The sequence below is a fragment of the Pezoporus wallicus genome, unplaced genomic scaffold (genome assembly GCF_028554395.1).
Source record: "Pezoporus wallicus isolate ANWC-B61680 ecotype Strahan unplaced genomic scaffold, APGP_CSIRO_Pwel_v1 contig_4788, whole genome shotgun sequence".
In the NCBI taxonomy this organism is placed as follows: domain Eukaryota; kingdom Metazoa; phylum Chordata; class Aves; order Psittaciformes; family Psittacidae; genus Pezoporus; species Pezoporus wallicus.
In genome coordinates this window covers 3,061,753-3,082,597 of record NW_026638769.1, presented here as the reverse complement: position 1 = coordinate 3,082,597, position 20,845 = coordinate 3,061,753, and the positions used below count along the sequence as shown (strand labels likewise).

Below are 20,845 nucleotides of genomic sequence, written 5' to 3'. Positions count from 1 at the left end.
GCTAGAAGAACCAAACAACTCTCAGTGCTAGAGATGAGGCTAAATGAAATGCTACTACTTATATGGCATCAAATAATTACGAGACTCTGGTGAAAGAGCTTCAGAACTGTTAGCAAAAAATTATCTTTCATTGGCAAAGACAGAAAAGTTCCAAACGGTTTGAGTTTCAGTTTTAAATAAACTGGAATAATTTTGGAAAGCAAAACAAAAAAGCCCATGCAAAGTAGATTTTTTTGATTTAAATTTCAGCTCTGTGTATAGCAAACATTTATACTCATACTCTATTATTTTCATGGCAAAATCCTGAGGTGCCTTGGACTCAGTGATGACTTTGATGAATCTGGCAGCATCTCTCACGTGCATCATTGCCTCAAATTTTGGAAAATAAAAAAAACCTGTACAAGTTCAGCCCTGTATTCTGAGTCTGGCTGCATAGTCAGAAACAGAAATATTGCACTCAAGACAATGCCTACAAAAAAGCATATTTAATAAGGCCATAATATTCAAGATCAGAACAGGACTCAGGTCTTGTGAGCAATCAATTATATCATAAATAGACCCAGAAAAGCTATATTGCAGAGATGGATTCAAACCAGCAGTGTCCCAGCAATTTATCAACTGATTTTTTTTCCCATGAAATGCCAATCTCTCCAACTGGTTTTCCCCACAAGGGCCAGACAACATGATGCATATGTAACACAATGTGTCATTTCATTTTTTTCTTGAAAGTTACCAAGTGCCCCAGAGTTTGAGGGTAGGATTCTACCCAAGTTCTGCCAATACGGTTCAAGCTGTTACCAACTTCAAGCAGTTTCCATGCATGATGAGGGGAGAGAAGATTGTTTAAGCATCTGCCAACATGCAAGATATGATTCTTACTTTACAAAATGCAGCAAAGACATAATTGTAACTGTACTGGAACACTTCTCAGTGTGCTCTTTCAGAGCTAGATCAGTTTAAGAGTACCAGTTTATCTGATCCGGCTTACTGAAAGAAAGAGCAACCAACCAATTTAACACAATACAAGGAGTGATACAGATTTACAAGTTAGCTGTCCACATCCCATGGCAAATAGCAAGAAGCAACCCTTTGATTAGTGGGGTAAGCTACCTTGAATTTACAGTATGGTAAGAGTATTCATACCAGCCATTACCTTGGAGCAGTAGGTGTGCTAGTTTGCTTTGTGGTTATTTGCTCCTTTAACCATTCCAAAGTTACCCAGTCAAACAGCGTTTTGGCTTGGTTAAGGGTAGTGGCATTTGTCCAAGAAGGAAGGGCAGATCACTATCCCTCTTTCCCATGCCACACTACATAAATAGAGACTTATACAGATGCAAAAAGCATCAGTACAAACACTGGAAGAATCACAAGATAGAGTAGGTAGGAGACTTAATGGTCACATGCACTACAATTCAGAGGCATTTTTTCCCAATCCTATATTCTGCCATAAAATCCACAGTAGTGGTGATTATGAATTACTTTCCAGCTGAATCAACTCCAGCATTAGGAATTATTTCTGAATACAACAGAGTATATCCAAGCTTTTTTTTTCTGGGACCTGGTTTTTGTGTTTAAGCAGGGTTTGTATAGAGATAAGAGACAAACCTGAGACAGATGATGTGACCTGTTTGCATATCGTAAACAGACAAATGGATAATCAAGATGCAAAAACTATGAAACATGTCACACACTGTACACCTACAGCCCCATGTACTTTTTTCCTGCAACAACTGTGTCACTTGATAGATGCAAGTTTGTCACTCTGAATGTATTTTTCACTAGAGCTGGAAAGAACAGCAACAATGCAGCTCTTGGAGTGAGGAGCAAGGAACGCTGGAATTCAGGATATGTTTACCAATTCCACCCCTGTCTTATGCTCATTACATGCTGAGCAGCTAGAGACACATCTCTCAGAAAATATTATTTACAAGAATAACTCTTTCTATATTTTCTTCACAAAGGGAACAGTAAGAAGTCCATTAATGTATCATGTAAGATGAAAAGCCATCTGAAAGACTTCTACTTATTTTAGCAGTTTTTGACTAAAGAATGATTAGCACAATTACATTGCCAATGAGGTTGAAAACAGCTGTGAATATTTTGGGAATAGTTTCAGAAGCCCATCTCTGACATTCACATTAAAATGGTGGCCTGACTACTAACAATACCTTGTCTGCAAAAATCTAATCAAATACAGTTTTGATGAGTATCAAGCAGTAGTAGCATTTTCAACATTTTGTTTGATGTTACTTAAGACTTTTTAGCCATATTCTCTCTCCCAAGTGACTGTCTTGTAGTTAGCATGACTACACATACACACAGCACTTCTAAAAGGAACTGCATATTGTTGTTTTCTCTCCACCACAATATTATCTTACCATTTTCAGTATCAGTCAGCACCACAGGTTTCAGCAGGTCACAGACAATGAGCAGCAGGTCTACTTTCACTGCTTGCTTCAAACGATGTATTGGTTCAAATCTGTACATTCATTCTTAAAATATTTTCTTCACTTAGCTATACTAAAAGTACCACTACAAAATTAAAGTTTATATTGAAAAGAGTTCTTGATAACTTGAACAATACTGCCAAAAATCCCTTTTACTCCCACAGGAAGCCGTATTTTCTCCTGAATTAGTGTTAACTGATATTTATATGAGAGGACTCCATATTTCAGAAACCAGTTATTTAATGCTCAATATTCTTTTCAGCAGATGAAGAGGTAGGTATATTTCCACACAAGGAAAAAAAAAAAGAAATAAACACAACCAAAAAAAAACAACCCAAAACAAAATAAGAAAAACAAAACAAAACCAACAAACCAAACTGTAACAGACACTCAATTAAATCAAGTAATGTCTGAAAAGTCAAACACTGTTCTGACAGCACATAAAACATAACATGTCTGAAGATACTCTTGAAGGAGGACAAGAAAAGTTGCGCATTCTGGTTAGATAATATGTAATAATTTGAAATTTAATATGTCATGATTTGAAATTTAATAATTTTCTGGAAAGAAAACACAAGTATCCAAATGGTACTTCCTTCCCCTCCCTTCCCCAAAGAAATGTGGGTGCCAACAAAACTGCCTGCATCAACGGTAGTATTAACTTCTGGACTGCTAAACATGGAATCAACTGCAATTCTTCCTTACATTCACCAACACCAGCAGTCTACAAGTTTACAGAGACCATATGCATGGTAATGACATGATTACAATAGAAATTCAACTTTAGTGTTGTTCTTAAAGCAATCTTCATAAATAATGAAAATATCTGTGTTCTAGCTCCTCAGTAACCTAAGGTTAATTGGTACAGATAGTGTTTTTCTTTCTTTTATAAGCCAAACTGGAGGTTCCTCACTGCCAACAACGGTTAAGGCCTGGATCAAGTTATTCTCCTTTTGCTTTTCCCTTTTTCTGCTTTTTTCCATTTTCCACCACTGCATTATTTTCTGGTTTGCTTACTCCATTCGCAACAGCACCATTTGCTATTTTGCCATTCTTTACAGGTTCCTTGGGCATCTTATATGTCCGATAGTAGAAGTTACCAAAGAGGAAAATGAAGGTGACAGCATAGAAAATTACACCCCAGTGCATCCACTTAGGGAAAGGACAATCGATATAAATAGACAAGGCTGTGTGGCCAATAGTCACATGGAACTGCACCTAGAAGACAGAAAATATAGAATCAGGAAGGTTTACCTATATTTTGTAGGTCTGACTGTACCAATACATACTGATGCATTAAGTTATGAACACTGTTAAACTGGGAGGCAGTAGGGAAGCTGTAATTTGCTGTCACATCATGCACACACACATATGCTTGACCAGGTACATCAAATTTATTGTAGTACCTGGCACCAGTTTTTAATAATAGGAAAACAAGAAGACATTAAGAGATCTGGATTTTGTCTACCTTTTGAACAATTTTTTGCAATTCAGTTGAAACAATCAGTTGAGTAATATTAGACTTCACTTATACAACTCTATGCTGCATATTTTTTGAGAAATTAAATAAATAATTCCATCTCCTGGAAGTATTCTAAATTGAGCTGTGAGTATCAGACAGCAAGATACTTTTGGAAAAAGCAGCATCTGTTCCAAAGCTCTGCAAATGGAAGTCCATTCAGAGGCAATACCTTTAACATAACGGGAAAAGTTTTACTTACCAATTGCAATATGGTCAAGTATCGTTTCCACCACAGGTATTTTTGAAATTTAGGGCCACAGGCAGCTAATCCATAATACATGTACATAATGACATGAATAAATGCATTCATCTGAGCTCCGAAAAAAGCTGTCCAGAAACAGAAGGAAAGATTGCAACATAATTTTGGGGAAAGAAAAAAAGTTGTCTTTTCTTGTATTATTGATGTGATAGTAAAAGTTATAAAGCACAGGACATGCTAGGATTCTATCTTTGAAATATTCAGTAGTATAGTATAGACCCGACTGCCAACATGTGCTGAGACAAACAGCTGTTCATGCAATTAGTGTATCACATTTTTCCTGGAGCTACTTATACAAAAGCTTTTCATAAGATTTTTTTTGAACAGATACAAATCATATGGATTCCATATTAGTTATTGTAGCATAGCTGAATTGTTTTGCTAGGGGATTATTAAAAGCTGTATTTGACAATGTAAAGTATAAAGTAGCAGGTTCTGAACTTTAACCTTCTAAACTAAACTTAAATGAACAAGGTCCACTTCTCAGCAAGAAGCCAAGAAACTCATGTGGAAGTTCGATTAAATAGGCAAAAAATAAACTGAAACAACAAAAAAAAACAAACCAAAACAACAAACCATACAAAGCAGAACTTCACTTGTGGTTCTAAGACATCTAAGGGCATTGCCAAGTGAGTTTGGCTGAAGTGCTCATCTTTGGTTTCCTTATTTATGACTTAAAGTATCCAGCATCCTTAAATACATAAATGTGTAACTTTTTCCAGAATTATCCATGCTGGAAATGAAGATGACAGCTCTCATTCGCATTAAGATCTCTTTACTCCGTCCAGATTAGCAGCCATTTAACAGAAACAAATTATATCTTGTTAAATTATTCTTACACTGCCAGAGAGCTCAAAAAGGCTCTATCATATAAGATTAGAGCAATACAAACAATAGCTGCTGACATCAGGAAGCTCAGATGTCCATGTGGTCTAGCCCCAGTTAGTTATAATAGGGTCTAGTTTACAATAGATCTGTCTATGTAAGCAACATGTAAACAACTAGAACACAGAAGAACATAGATCTAGCCACATTTGTGCAGCAGCGCTACATAAACTCAGAAGAGCAACAGTTGCTTTCCTTTTTGCAGGGGCTAGAAACTAAGAGGTAGTGTAAGAACAACAAAACCTGAAATAAATTTGGAAACAGTTGCAACTGTTGTATTGAAAGCTGATGATATTTAGCATGAAATGTTTGAAAAAGCAACAAGGGAGAGAGATAGAGGGAATTTCTAAGTAAGACTGCAAGTAAGCATCCAGTCTCCAACAAACATATTTTGGGTGTAGTAGTCAATAAAGATCATGAAATATCTGGCTGAGGACCTGCATCCTGCAGATTACTTGGGAAAAATTCAAAGATAGACACAGATGCTCGTTTTAAATATTTCTTCTTTTGCATATAAGCAACCACTCAGTACAATTTATCTATCGTAAATGAAAACATAACCCCCCCCCATGCAGTAAGTATGTTTTGGAGAAAAAAAAAAACAAAACTAAACCCAAAACCAAGCAAACCCCAAAATATTAGTTTGGTGTGATGTTCATTACATGTTATTTTCCGTGTCTTAAGCCTATGAAGTACATTACAAACTCAGGCCCAGGTCTTTTTCCTGAACTCTCAGCTTTTTAGAGCTTATAATTTCAGAGAGACAAGGCAAAACAACTGGAACAAGGGTACAATGCAGGCAAAGAAGGATGTGACAAATATAATGCAATAAGATTCTTCAATGGCTGCTTTAGAAAGGAAGCAAGGAAATGAGAAAGGTTGATAATTATAGACTTGTGTCATTATGTTTTAAATGTTGACAGATTGATTGGTTCACCTTCAAGGGAAGGTTTCAGAATTTTATACATGCTTCTTTATGAGAAAGCAAGCAAACCCCAAACTCATATAAAATACCAAAATAACAACTCCATTAACTTCATTATATTTGCACACAGATTGTGGCCCAAAATTAGATTTTGCAGTTCTCTGTATGTGCAAATCTCAAGTTAGACAAGACACGTTCATCCTTCTGTTTCACACAGAACAAGGATAATTCAGAAGACAGAACTTCAGGCTTGCAATTGATGTCCGTGAGGAAAAAAAAAAAACAAAAAACCAAAACAAACCAAAATACTGCATTTCACTAGATTATTGCTCTGTTATCTTTCCCTCCCCACCTTTCTCACAGAGGAAGACTACACAATGAAGCCACTGCACTGCTTTAGTAGTATTTAATCAATTTTGTATATTATAACGTTAAGTCTATAAGAACTTAGTAATTCAACCCTGTGTCCAGTCAAAAGGAGAAGGGAACTCACCTTGTCCACCTGCAACCCACTTAATACCAATCCACCACAAGGTGAACATGGTAAAATGGTGATAGACATGAAGAAAACTAATTTGGTTAAATTTCTTCCTCAGGATGAAGAATACTGTATCCAAATATTCGATTCCTTTAGAGACATAATACCACCATAAAGCAGCAGCTATCTGCAATGAGAAAAAAACACAGAAGTTTTAGTGATTCCAAGCCGAATGGAATAAAGTTCTCTCACCTATAGACTGCAAGAGAAGGATACCTCTTCCTTCCCCAAATCCTGGTAAAGTTTGAGGTGGAGTCAACAAACATCTGACAGTATGAGAACAACAAAAACAATACTCCATTCACCTGGTCTGGATATGGAAGTATCGTGCTGAACCTACTGCTCACAAATCACGACCGTAAAAAAGAGCTAACATAATTAAAAACTTTGCCATCTCTGAACAGTTTACCAGTTAAATAGGGAACGTGTGCCTTAACCATCTATCCTAAACTGCAGGGGAAGACCACCACAGGGCTTTCCCTATTAATGAGGCCACACTTTGATGTGGTCAGAACAAAGAAGCAGAAACATTAAGATAAAACAAAGTTGCAAATGTTGAAACCTTGTATAAAATTCTTTCAGCACCACAGGCATGTGGGTGAGAAGATACCAAATCACTTACAAGCTAGGTATGGTATAGATTTCACTTCCCTTAGAGCAATATTCCCCCTCAGCTGCTTCTCGCATGCTCAGTAATCCCCTCTGGAAAGCAACATTTCCCAGTGGCTCTGTGCCACCTGGGGAGTAGGACAACTGAGACCATAGGATCCACACAAGCTGCAGAGATATAACACATCTACCCAACAGGGTAATGCTACACACCCAAAATTCTTTTCCTAATCCACCCATCACAGTGAATCTTGCCCAAGATGCAACATAAACATGCTTCCTGCTGAAATCAGGATATTGTTCTACCAGGTAAAGCCCAGAAGCTCTGCATAGCAATTTGTTAATACTATGATATGGGGGTATGGTGATGGTAGGGACTCCCTTCCAGATCCCAAAGCATAACAAGTAGTCTAGTTCCTGGCATAATAAGTCATCTAGCTTGTTACACAAGGGTGGGACCAGACCATATCCCACATGACTCATACAGAGAATGAAAGAGGAAAAAGGACAAGGACAGCAGGCAATGTCACAAGACACTTATTTGTAAGACGTTTACCTGGTCTTTCAGGACTCATCTGATGGCAAATTGGACTTCCTTACCTTAACATTGTGTGAAATAACTCTGCCACCCCCTCAATCCCCAGGGGAGACAGTAGCTTCCCTTCTCAAATACATACATACTGTTAGGCAAGTGAGAGAAAGGGGAATTGAGAGAACAAGCAGTATAGAGGAATGCTACAGCCCTGCATGGCGTTTTCCTCCACCTTTCCAAACTGGTGAGAAATGAATGTGTCTCACCTCAGAGTAAGTTCGTCACAGCCATATCTGGACTGGTGAATGTTTTAAGATAGATTACAGCAGAAGCAAAAAAGCAGCATGGGAGCAGAAGAACACTGCAGATCTGCATTGCAGACTCTGCAGTTTCCCAACGGGGCTGGACAACTTACTGTTGACAAACTGCAGAGTTTTATGTATTCATTAATGAACACTCTTCTCACACTCTGGATATGATTTACCCTACTTCAGGTTTCAGGGAGAAGAGGCAGATTTTGACTTTTTTTTTATAATGATACTAATTATGTGTCAAAATTGGAGGGAGGTTTAATGAGAGAAAAGTGACTCCCACAGATCTTGGAGTTCCCAAGACACAGGCAATCTGCAAAGACCATATATATAATGTTGCTCAATATCCAGTCCAGTTCTGCCTCTGGGACAGGTAGTCAGGTATTTAATAACACCCACATCAAGACTTTGTCTCACACCCATGGATTAGCATAACAGCCCAGCATCTTTTACAGATCGCTGCTAAAGCTGCATCTCTTAAATTAAGATAAGCATCTTTTCCTCTCATGAGTTAACAATAAACACTCTGCACTGTATCCATTAGACAACAAGCCACTACTACTGTACCAAAGCTCTTTGAAGGTTTCCTTCTGAGAAAATTTTAAAGAATCAATAGGTCATTTACAAGAAAACTTTCATAAAATCTCTTATAAAGCTGATGTGCATTTTGTTAAAGTGGAACAATAACCCAAATAGCCAATAAGCAAATAGCCAATTTACTGTACAACATATAGCAAAAATGTAAGTGGAGAAAAATCCAACAAAATCCCATATGTTTTATGCCCAAGCTGCCACAGGTTCACCATATCACAGAATCATAGAATGGTTAGGGTTGGAAAGGACCTTAAGATCATCTACTTACAACTCCCTGCCATGTGCAGGGATGCTTCACCCTAGACCATGTCACCCAAGGTTCTGTCCAACCTGGCCTTGAACACTGCCAGGAGTTACCACTTCAGCCTGTTCCAGTGTCTCAACACCCTCACAGTAAAGAACTTCTTCCTTACTTCTGACCTGAACTTCCCCTGTTTAAGTTTGAACTCATTACTCCTTCTCATATCACTACAGTATGTTCCCGGACAAATAATTTCATACACTTCCTCCTCTTCTGAATTCTACCTGCTTTTCGCAGAATGCAATTGCAGCCCATGGATTAAAATCAGTTGAACTTTTGATTAAAATGCTTCCCATCACTTAAAAATAGTCTAGATCTCTTTGCAGGATTATATCAATTGATTTTTGTGTTCCTGTATAGTTTTTTGCCTGACAGCTCCTTTGCTGTATTCCTATAATCTAGTGTTACTGTCATTTATTCTCAAACTTGATAGGTTTTGTGCACTGATGATCTATTTCAGTATTCCCAATGCTTATAGATTCTGAAAAAAAATGAAACAGATGTTAGGTCATTTGCCTGAGGTCATGCATGCAATCACTGGCAGACAGCAGAAATAAAACAGAAAATACACCAATATGTAAAATATGTCAGGAGCAGATGTTACTATTAAATTTCTGCAAAGCATCAAAAGTTAGGATGCAAAGCATCAAAAGTTAGGACCTAACCTGTAGCCCTTCTTTGGGCAAAGCATGAAAGAAAAAGATTTAGCTTAAGAGAAAGTATACATTGAAAGGCATATTCCTGAAATGAATAATGCTAGTCACGACCACACCTTTTCTGGCAATTTTCATAGTCACCAATCTAAGTCTGTTAAAACACCAGATGGCACAGAAAGATTACATTACAGCCTAGGATTAAGGGGGTCAATAAGAGGTCCAATTCCATGACCTCTCCCTGCTGCAGGGTTTTTGAACAGAGGCTTGTTTTAAGATGGGCCTCCATTTCTGCATCCTTCTTCCTCATTTCAGGTTGGAAGGGGTCTGAGGGGACAGGTACTACTTCGGAGCTAACTGTTACATGAAAACTAAGTGGCTTTTAAAAAGAACTCTTTTCCATGCTTCAGTTAAAAATTTTGCTTACAGGACCATGAAGTCTACTTTGTTAATTCAAGTACCCTTTTCGCAGGAGTAAATTATTATTTATTTCATAAAAAAGGAACTACTCATGCCCTAGACAAATACAAACAATGCAGAATTACAATTACAATACAGAAGGCAACCATAGCTCAGCTTTACGATTGCAATCAGCACACTTAAAAGCAGGAACTAATTCATACAGTTCCAGATTCCTAATTCTCAGTTCTCCAGAAACACTAGATGAACCTTGACCTGGGAAACAAGGACACAGAAACATGAGCAGAGGGCAAAAGTAACTATTCACAGACAGTAACATGCTTTAAGTTAGACAGAGTCAGGAAATTGTTCACTCCAAACACTGGAATTTCCAAAGGAGTATTGCAAAGCATTTTAAAATTGCTTTTGCAGATTTATATAACAAAAATGATGGTAAAGGAATCTTGAGCAGGTTTGGGTGTTTTTTTCAGTCCTACAGTACCAGAACTCAACAACATACCACCGAAACACAGGGCATGATACACTGTAACACATACCAGAAATGTATCCCAGACTCTTTAGTCAGGCAAGGTACAAGGTGTTTTCTACTTGAAACTTATTTACCTAACTTGGGAATTCATTCCAAAGAACTTCCAGGGTAGATGGGTATATATATATATGATATATACCCACCTATCTATATGATATAGTATGCATATGATATAGGTATATATGATATAGTATGTATAACATACTATACAGTTGCTGCAACATTTTGAGAGAATTCAATTTTGCCTGCTTCCTCAATTCTCTCAGGTGCAAACTGAACATGTTACAACTTAAAACTTTATAAACACAGTTTATGAGGATCCACAAGCGTGCGAAAAACTGAAAAAAGTCAGGAAGTCTGAAGAGTAGACATTGCTAGAGCAACCTTTCTTTTCTGGACATACCACATGCAATAAGTACATTGTGCAGGTCATTTTTACTTTATTTCATTGCATAACAGTGCTTTGTTTGTTCATAACGAACAAAACAGGAGATAATTATTTTGAGCAGGTCTGAACACTCCACAGCATCCCACAAACAAGTGCACCCAAAAGTGAGTCTGTGAAACAGACTTTTCACATATTAAATGTTATTACATCTTATGCTTTACTAATATAAAAATTCCTTCAATATATGCCGCACCAGTCCTCAGTGTCATCCAGCTGACTACAACATTTTATTTTGCTCATCTATTGAAAAAAAAACAACAAAACCTCTTGAGGGTTACACTTGGATAGATTATTTTTTTTAACAAAATTATTAACAGAAGTATTCTAATGACAGAAATAGTGAGTGAACAGTATTGGTGAAGGTGAAAGACAGCTGACTACCATAAGGCAAAAAAATCCAGACATAGTTTTTTTGCAATATCAGACATTATACATAATGTGTAAGAATTGAATCTATTCTTCTCACCACCACCCCTGCCGCATGCGTAAGTTTTGAGTAATACTACCCATGAATACCATTTTGAAATGTGCTATGAATATGAAATGTATTTAGGCTATAAGACACTTTCATTGCCTTTTCAAGAACATGTTCTAATCTGTAGGTGAAACTTGCAAGAAAAGCTGAGAGATTCCCAAGTGTCAGCTGTCGAAATATAAGGTTTAGTACATGAGCTAATCGACAGCACTGTGGATTATCAAGCATCTGCACTTTGATTTTAATTTGAATGCTTTCCAAAAGCCACACATTTGAAATCCAAGCTTCTACAATGAAACATACTGATAATACACTTGCCAGAAGCCAGCAAAACCTCAGGAAGCCAAACATGGGTAAAGGAGACAAAAAGTTGCTTCAACAGTATGAGTGAAGTGCAACCACAGTACACGCTGACAAATCCTACTTGCTTTGATCAAGCTAGAACACCACACCTTTATTGCGGTTAGCCTGGTATTGTAAACTTCAACATGGTCTAGGAACCAAGGTATGTATACAACGTTTATCCTGGATTGTACAACTGCAGATGAAGCCAAGGATGGTATCTTTAAGACCATCCTTGCTTCTAGCAGTCAGATGAAAGTTAATGCAGTTACACCTAATGCACTTTGCTTATACCTGCTATGTGCAATGTAGTCATACCTGAGCTGACCTGTGAGAATATAATGAGATACAGTCATGGGCTGACATCAGAACTCCAGAAGGACTATCTTCAGACAAGACTTAAACCATCATGTAGTGCTATACATTACACATTCATATACAAATACAAAAAAGATATACTCACCCTAACTTCATAAACATTATCTGAATAATCCACAGTCTGGCAGACATAGCTGTATCCTCGAGCTCTTGACGACAAAAACAGCTGAAAGTATTAAAGTCATACATGAGAGGAAAGATGCTACATAAAACACTCATAACAATTATTAGCAAATTTCTTGCTACATCAAACTTATCTGAACAGAAAATATCCTTCTCAATCCTGAGAATACTACTGAAGTTCTAACAACACGTTTTTAGACAGTGCCCATTTTTTTCTTGTAAATTAAAAAGAAAGTACACACTTTTCCCTGCATGTTACCTGCTCAGAGCTCTGTACAAGTATGTAAGAATTCCAGTATGACCTTAAGCTATTCAAACCCAAATATTCTTTCTGATAGCTCTAGCTCCACAGACATAAAATATCTTAATATTTTCACTATGAATGACAGAACCACTATTCCTGTGATGGACTTGAGACAAGTGTCTCCAAGAGACAAAGATTAGATAATTTGGATTTACTATTCTTATATTATATATACATATAAAAAAGTATACCAGTCAAAACCCAAAAAAAAAACAAAGCCTGAACAGCCAGTGCTGAGCACCCATAAAACATATTGAGAGAAACCGAATGAAGAAAAGGTTCCTATTTCATGCCAACAGAAATGGCCTAAAGCACATGAAGTGCTCCTGTAGGGCCACTCCAAATAAAGTGCATTGCAATAACCTGAACAGAAGATAAACTTGATATTTGAGCAAGGTCCCATTGGAAAGAACAGCACTTGCCTAGAACTGTACAAGTAATACTGTAATGCTTCTAATCTTGACATTCACAAATGTCATTCCACCCTGTCATTCTTGAATGCTTCTGTTAAAGACAGAAGTGGAGCAGACATAACCTGTAAATTGTGAGCTGTGAAACTAAAGAAGGGTAAAAAAAAAAAAATCTTCAAAATAAACATGGGTCAGCACTGACTATTCTTACCGCTAACCTGATTTCCTTCTTATTTAGATTGAACTTGAGTTTACTTCAGTATCTCAATCTTGTAGACAGCAGTAGGGGTGCAGTAGGGAACCTGTTCTTCATTCATAGAATCACAGAACCATAAAATAGTTAGGGTTGGAAAGGACCTTAAGATCACCTAGTTCCAACCCCCCTCCATGGGCAGGGACACCTCACACTAAACCATGCCACCCAAGGCTCTGTCCAACCTCACCTTGAACCCCACCAGGGATGAAGCATTCACAACTTCCTTGGGCAACCCGTTCCAGGGCCTCACCACCCTAGCAGGAAAGAATTTCTTCCTTATATCCAATCTAAGCTTCCCCTGTTTAAGTTTTAACCCGTTACCCCTTGTCCTATCACTACAGTCTCTAATGAAGAGTCCCTCTCCAGCATCCTTACAGGCCCCCTTCAGATACCGGAAGGCTGCTATGAGGTCTCCACGCAGCCTTCTCTTCTCCAGGCTGAACAGCCCCAATTTTCTCAGCCTGTCTTCATACGGGAGGCGCTCCAGTCCCCTGATCATCAGATGCAGAGACAAGTGCTATCCAGATAAAACCAACATACAAAACCTTGGGAAACTCTGGACTTTTTTGTTGTATGTCTGTTAAATTAGAGAAGTGAAAGAATGGTCCAAAGAAATGACCCCAAGAAAGACACTGAACTACTTCTGTATCATTTGAGCCCACCTGCAAACTGCTGTAACACTATTACCTTCCAGTGTGGTCAGACACAGGCACGTATGTAGGACCAGAGGAGAGCAGGAAACAGTTCAGTCCACACTGTTACAGAAACTAACCAACTCTACTGTTAACTACCGGGTAATTTGACCAAGGTTCATTTGGCAAAAGGCAGTAAATTGACTTCACTAGACTGCCTCAAAGTAAAACAAGAAATTCAAGATTTTGTGGCAAAATAGGGACTACACATTTGGAATTTCTGCATGTTCTAAGCAGGATTTGCTTCTAATTTTAATCTGAATTTGAGTCCAACATAAGGGAGTCTTGGACTACACAACCTAGCAGTGTTTTATGGACTTTTTTAACATAAATTATTACAGACAAACAATACAGCTTGCCTTCAGGATACTTATTTGAATAACATTTAAAGGCATTTCACAGCCAAATTCTCTTCGCAGCAATAGCTGGAAACTTTACAGTCATTCACAAAATACAAACTGCATATCATTTAAGTCATGTGAATTACAACAGTGGCACACTGGTATTGTAAACCTCATGTTGACTGAAGCAGAAGATGCCTGGTTAAAGGGAACAGTTGAAACTCAGACACCTTCCTCCTATCAATCTCTAAGATCAGGAAAAGACATTTCCTATAAGTGGTGTATCTATAGCCTTAACATCCATGTAACAACCACCTACCATGTTAAATAGCAGGAAACTAGAACCTGTCTGTGTCTAAAATTAAAAGCTTCCAGGCTATCAGCAGCAAATACCTATTTGCAGTCCCATTCATTTTTATATTAATTTGGCAATTTGGAAATGCCATACAAACTCAAGTGTTACGCTATAAGCAACAAAGGTTTGAAAATTAACTGATCTTAAGTGTGGTATAATTCAGCTTCTGGATAAAACAAACCAAATTAAAAGAATATGCGAAAAGTACAGGCATGGCAAAAACTGCAGAGTTCATTTCAGAGGTGTTTCAGTTTTAACTTGTGAAGATGATTGGATTTCATCCATTCCCACAACTATTCTTGGGTGTCAGCATTAGATTCTGTTGTTCCTGTAGCATTTTATTACTTAGTTGAGTAGTGTAAGGAAACGATTTAGACAAAATGATGACTGATCCATGTCTTGAAAAAATGCTGAAATCAGTTAATTATTTTATTATAGAAGATCTGGGGAAAGGTCACTATGCAGATCATCATATTTTGCCATGCTTTCCTGGCAAAAGTATAGAACAGACCAGCCAGAAAGAAAGAGCTCTGCAACGCTGTAATTTTAACTGCTCCATTCATTTGGTTACTTCTGGAAACGGATTTTCAAATTTATGATCTGAGGTCTTTCAGGAAGAAGAATCACAATCTACATAAGCAAAGTCACAGCAGCATATACTACTCCTTAGCATCAGATATATTTTGGGGAGCTATTCTTGAATAATGATTACCGAACTTTAGCTACTGCTAAAGAGCTGATCCACTGCACTGTTACTAGTCATTTCCTCTGCACAGAAAACTTAACAAAGTGAAAATGCAGCAACATTGGAATTTATTAAAACAGAGTGCTGCAAAACAAATTAGAAGACTGGATCATTTTACTTTTAAAGATATACTTCATTTTTATTCTTATTCTAAAACATAACTAGATGAGATACTACTTTTCCTCACTACAATGGTTGTCTGATGTTCTAAAATTTATTAGCACACTGAAGGCATCAACAAACAGCTCAATTTCTAACAAGATACATTCTGACACCCTTTAGGATTGTTAAAAAGTTGAAAAAAAAAAAATCAGTTGCAAGCATTAAACCTCTACGGGTTTTAGTTAATCTGTCCAGTGTCTACACTAACATAAACCTAAAAAGATCTTGGAATAGCTAGTACACAAATTTTCTCTATAGACTCATTTAGTGCATTTATTCTCAAACACATGTACCTAGCTACGAAAGTACATCAAAGGCAACTCAGCTTTATAGAAATCTGTGCAAAACATTCCCTGTCAATAATCATAAACATGTAAGATTACTTTCATATTGCAATCTGTAGACACCCTCAGACTTAAATTGGAATTCCCTCCTGTGAAACGGTATACACACCTCTTTGAAAATGAAGAAGTTGAGTAGAACCATTCCAAAGTTGTAAACAACCAACAGGAAACGTAACTGGAAGGGCTCTCTTGTCTTCATCCATTTGGGGCCCAGCCAGACAGTGAGGAGATAAATAGTGCTTATAGTCAGTGTTGGAAACGGAGACTGCATCAAAGGCCAATCATCAACACGTTTGTCTGGGGGGAGTGAAGCAAACAGAAGGAGTCAACAAGGGCTGAAAAAAATATATTTCACCATCATTTTATGCATTGCATTTGTCAAGTATTATTCTCTCCTGGAATAGCTGCATGAGACAGTAGAAAAACAATACACTCGTTCTTTCTAGGAAGGTTAAAGAAAATAATTAAAAAAACCCCAACAAACAAACAACAAACCAAAACAACACTGTATCACATTAGCTTACACAGAGGCTCATAATGTCATGCAAATTCTGTTGCCCAGTTCTACAGTCCAAAACAACAAAGGAAACAGAATCACATGAGCCCAATTACAACCCAACCCACTAATTCCCTAAAATCTGATTTTGCTTATGATGAACAGTCACTGCAGCAGTAATGCAACCAAATATTCAACACCACTGCAAATGAAAGATACACAAATTTGGCAAACCTGATAAAATTAATATCTTTTATTAGTTTAAAATTCGGCACTAGAAAGCCTTCTATTAATTTTATACAGGTGGTATGCTGATAACCAAGCGCCTTAGCTATATGATGTAGGTCAGCCTCATGTTTCAGATAGAATACTAACAATGTTACTGGAACACAACTAAGAGTTTAAAGGGATGGTTCTAGTTACAGTAATCTGTGGTGCCATATGGGACACAAAGTTTTTTACCTCCAGTGTCCGGTCACTCACAGGATCCAGAGTTACACATATTCTAGGGCTCAGAATATGCTGTATTAAGTTCTGGATCTGTACCAAAAGAAAAAAAACCAAACACCAAACCACTTTCAGCCTGATGAGCCAGTGGCATCTAAGATTAGAAGATGTCTCTGCTACAGAAGAGGGAAGGGAGAGACTATAGTGACACCTCCTTATTCAGTGTCCCCCCCACCCATATGAAGGCTAATGTGTAGCTACAGTAAGAGACAAAAAGGTAACTAATCCATAACTATCAATACTTAAGATACTGCACAGCTGTACAATACTAACAAGATTATTTTCCAGACACTTAGGCTAGTTGGAGTTCAGATGGAAATTGCACCACAGGGCTCATTGGGAACCTCAGACATCTAGAACACCTGCCTTCAGTCATTTGTGGGCAAACTCACGAATAGCAGTGCAGTTGCCCAAAGACTTACCTAGAGGAAAAATTTCTTTTGGAGAACTATAATCCAAAGACAGTGAAAAAAAACCCTCTACCATAAATTAATTCCTGTTCCCAGATATCCTAACAGGTTAGAAAGCCCCTTAAGGGCAACTGAAGTCCTTAGTTGCCCTTAAGATCATAAATTAGAACCTCATTTTAGAAGCAGATTTCATGAGACTCTATTTCTAATGAACAGCACATATCACGATATACAGAAAGATATACAGCGTGCAAGGCACTAACTCTTCTTGCTCAGACACTTGATCTGCATACTGCAAGCAAGATGCTAGGAGGCCTAAAAAGAACTGAAAAAGGAGAAAGAGAAATCAGCCTAGCTGCTTCCATTACAGCTATTAATATCAGAAGGGGGAAGTCATCCTAATGCATGGAAACCTCCATAAAGGCTTACACAGCCAGGATGACAGGAGTCACCCCTGTGACCACAGCCACCAGCAGAAACCAAAGGTTACACAGGGCAAGAAGTAGAGAGAAGCAGAAAAAAACCCTCAGATTGGCTGTAGAAACACAGGCACTGAAACAGAACTGATGAAACACAGAGAAGACAGTTACTTTTCAACAAGTCCCTGGAACAAACACTTCTATTACAATTTAATGTACTGTCTGTAAAGTATGAGAACATTTGTTTTATGCTAGTGTCTTGAGATGTAAAGGCACAGCCCAATTTTCCAGACATCACAGAATACTACTATGTAACCTGAAATCACACAGCTACACTGCAATCATTACACTATTATCTTCCTTACACTTTAGTTCCTGGTTGCTTTTAGCTCTACCAATCCAAATTTGAAAATAATACACCACTTAGGAGACAAGAGGACTGGAGAACCTCATCATCCGCCTGTAACAAAGTAATGGGCAAAGACTCATCTACACTAAGCAAGCAGAATGGTGTCACTTCAGACACTGTAGCATGCAAAGAGTTAAGAGTATGTGAGGCAAGAGACCCACTTACTTTCCCAAACACTCTTGCGCTAAACAGTATAAAGAGGCAAGGACATATAAGAGAATCTACCTTCTATTTTCTAACCCAGTGTTTCATGGTATCCTGAATGCTAAAGTGACAATATGAAAAACATGAGAAGGGAAGAAGATTAGAATTCTGCCCAGTAGCTGAATGTTATCACCCACTGCTGAAAGTAGGAAGCTATGACCTACCTGTATGAGGGAATGTAGTCGGCAATTCAGTTCTGGAGTACATCCTGGCCAAAAAGCATGTCAATAGTCAAAAGTTTATTCTAATTCCTACTGTGCTAAAAACAACACCTTGCATTTATTTTAAGGGCATTTAGGAGACTCAACACATGATTATTTTTACTAATAGTGTGGCACCAGTAAAACATGCTGTTATCCCAAAATTTGGTAGATTTAGAAACTTGGTCATCACAAGATTTCACCTGCATAATGCAAAGTAACTCACTTACTCAGCTTCAAATCAGTGCCATTCACTATTTTTACTGCACAGAAAGCATTACAAAACCAATTTAATTTCAGTTTACTAGGCAAGCCTGCTTGTCCATGTTCTACACAGAAAACACAGTTAAATGCAGACCCTTGTTCCAAACTTTTTTTTGGATACCCTCCTTCGAACCAAGATAAATTCACTCTCAAGTCATCTTCTTAAGTGACAAACCTCCCAGGCTACTCCAATACCCTCATCCCTGCCATCCCCAACCCTGTTCCAGCAAAACCAGCGTAATTTTGTGTTCTCTTTACTAGCTGGAGCTGATGAACACAAATGATTTTTACAAATTACAGAAAAGTGTGCTAGCTTAAGGGGACATATGAGTGTATCAAATCCTGCAGTACTTTGCATGCAATGGGTACATTATTACCTGAAAGGTGAAATAAGCTTGAAATAAAAAGGCCAGATCCCCGAATTAAAAAATCCCTCCAACTGCTTTGAAGCAAAACGCCCAGTGTCTTTACCTGATTAGAATTGACAGAGACTGACTGAATCTTTCAGGAGATTAATGTGGTTGTCTTTCAAATCCTAAGACCCAGATTCTAATTCAATCACAAAGAAAATGTCTGTTGTGATAGCACAAACTGCAGTATAGTGTTTTCTTTTTTGATAAGGTGGGAAAAGCTTCACAACAAATATTTGAGGTTGCAGTCAATAGTAAACATGAATCCAAAGCAGAATAAGGCACCTGCTAACATGCTTCTGCTAGGAAATTACTGTTATATAAGGGAAGAATATGAAATATTTATATACACAAGGTTTTCCTGCCATTTTGTGTATATACATTTTAAAGTTTCACATTGCAAAGACAGGAAAAACACCTATATTTCATATATGTATATAAATAATAAATAATTTAAAATGTCCTGAAGCACCTGCCCTTGCAGGATCTAATTCTTCACATGAGGCATTTAACAGGAAACACATGAGCGCCTCAGATTTCTTCTTCCAAAGAAAGAAGAGCAGGACCAGTGAAAAGGACTGAATATCTCATAATGTCCAAAGAGGACATAATTAACCTACATTGAAATATGGAAGACAAATGAAGATAAATTTTGGTAAGTAAGGCTGCACTGATGGTGATCTATAGTTAAAACCCACAATAAACTTCTGTGAAACATACCATGTATTACTATGCAAATACTTCTGTTTAATGTGGTTCAGCATTTTCTTTCCAGTAGAGAGGATCTGAGATGTTACATTTCCTATGTATTATTGAGCCTATGATTTATTATTTTTAATTTCCTCAAGTACAAACTTTAAAAATAAGCAAACAGATGCATAGCACAGTTGTTCCTAGATTCATCAGAAATCCTGAAACAGTATAATGGTGATGATCTCTGCTTTTAAGATTAGTTTTAAAGAAAACATTACATAACTAAAATATATGACCTGTGAAATTACCTGCATTTCGGATCAAGATCAGATTCAAAATCAATACTTAGTCTTTATTTTTACTTTAACAACATATGTATTCCTTGGCTATAAAGTCGCTACTCACTAATTTATCTGGAAAGCCTTTCAAAGTTATTAATAGCTATTGATACTATTCTCAGCGCAAAGACACTTACAGTGCCAATCCAGCACATCCATCTGTCCAATTACATTTCTAAAGACACTGCAGAAATTGCGGTGACTGTTTAAAAGTGGCTGTTAACAGTGAGAGCTCTCTGCAGATCATGCTGTTTATTTTAAAAAGAAGTACTCTCAAAGCCTCATCTCAAGAAAGACTTTTTTAAGTGAGAAAAATTTTAATTCCAAATTATAAGGTAAACCAGTGCTATCTAACTGGAAGACTGTTTTATGGACCTGTCCCGGGTTCAGCTGTAACAGTTATTCTTCTCCTTCCTAGTAGCTGGTGCAGTGCATGACAAAACTACACTAGTTTAATTGTCTAAGAATCTCCTATATCTTGTTAGTTCCAATAGCACTATAATGGAAGGGTATTATAAAATGAAAACATGCATCATAGAAGAAAATGTGTGAGAAACAATATCACACACTTTAAATGTTTACAAAGCTTCCAATC

General features: G+C 37.4%; 1 protein-coding gene across 1 annotated transcript in view; it reads right to left on the bottom strand.

Annotated features, from left to right (window-relative positions):
* Window positions 1–2,953: 2,953 nt before the first annotated feature.
* Window positions 2,954–20,845, bottom strand: part of ELOVL4 (ELOVL fatty acid elongase 4) — a 29,705-nt gene continuing 11,813 nt past the window's right edge. The window contains exons 2-6 of the mRNA XM_057412481.1: window positions 16,010–16,197; window positions 12,254–12,334; window positions 6,532–6,703; window positions 4,169–4,296; window positions 2,954–3,665 (exon numbers count right to left, since the gene is read on the bottom strand). Of these exons, the coding sequence (XP_057268464.1) occupies window positions 3,390–3,665; window positions 4,169–4,296; window positions 6,532–6,703; window positions 12,254–12,334; window positions 16,010–16,197 (845 nt within the window). The 3' untranslated portion in view covers window positions 2,954–3,389. The remainder of the gene's footprint in view (window positions 3,666–4,168; window positions 4,297–6,531; window positions 6,704–12,253; window positions 12,335–16,009; window positions 16,198–20,845) is intronic.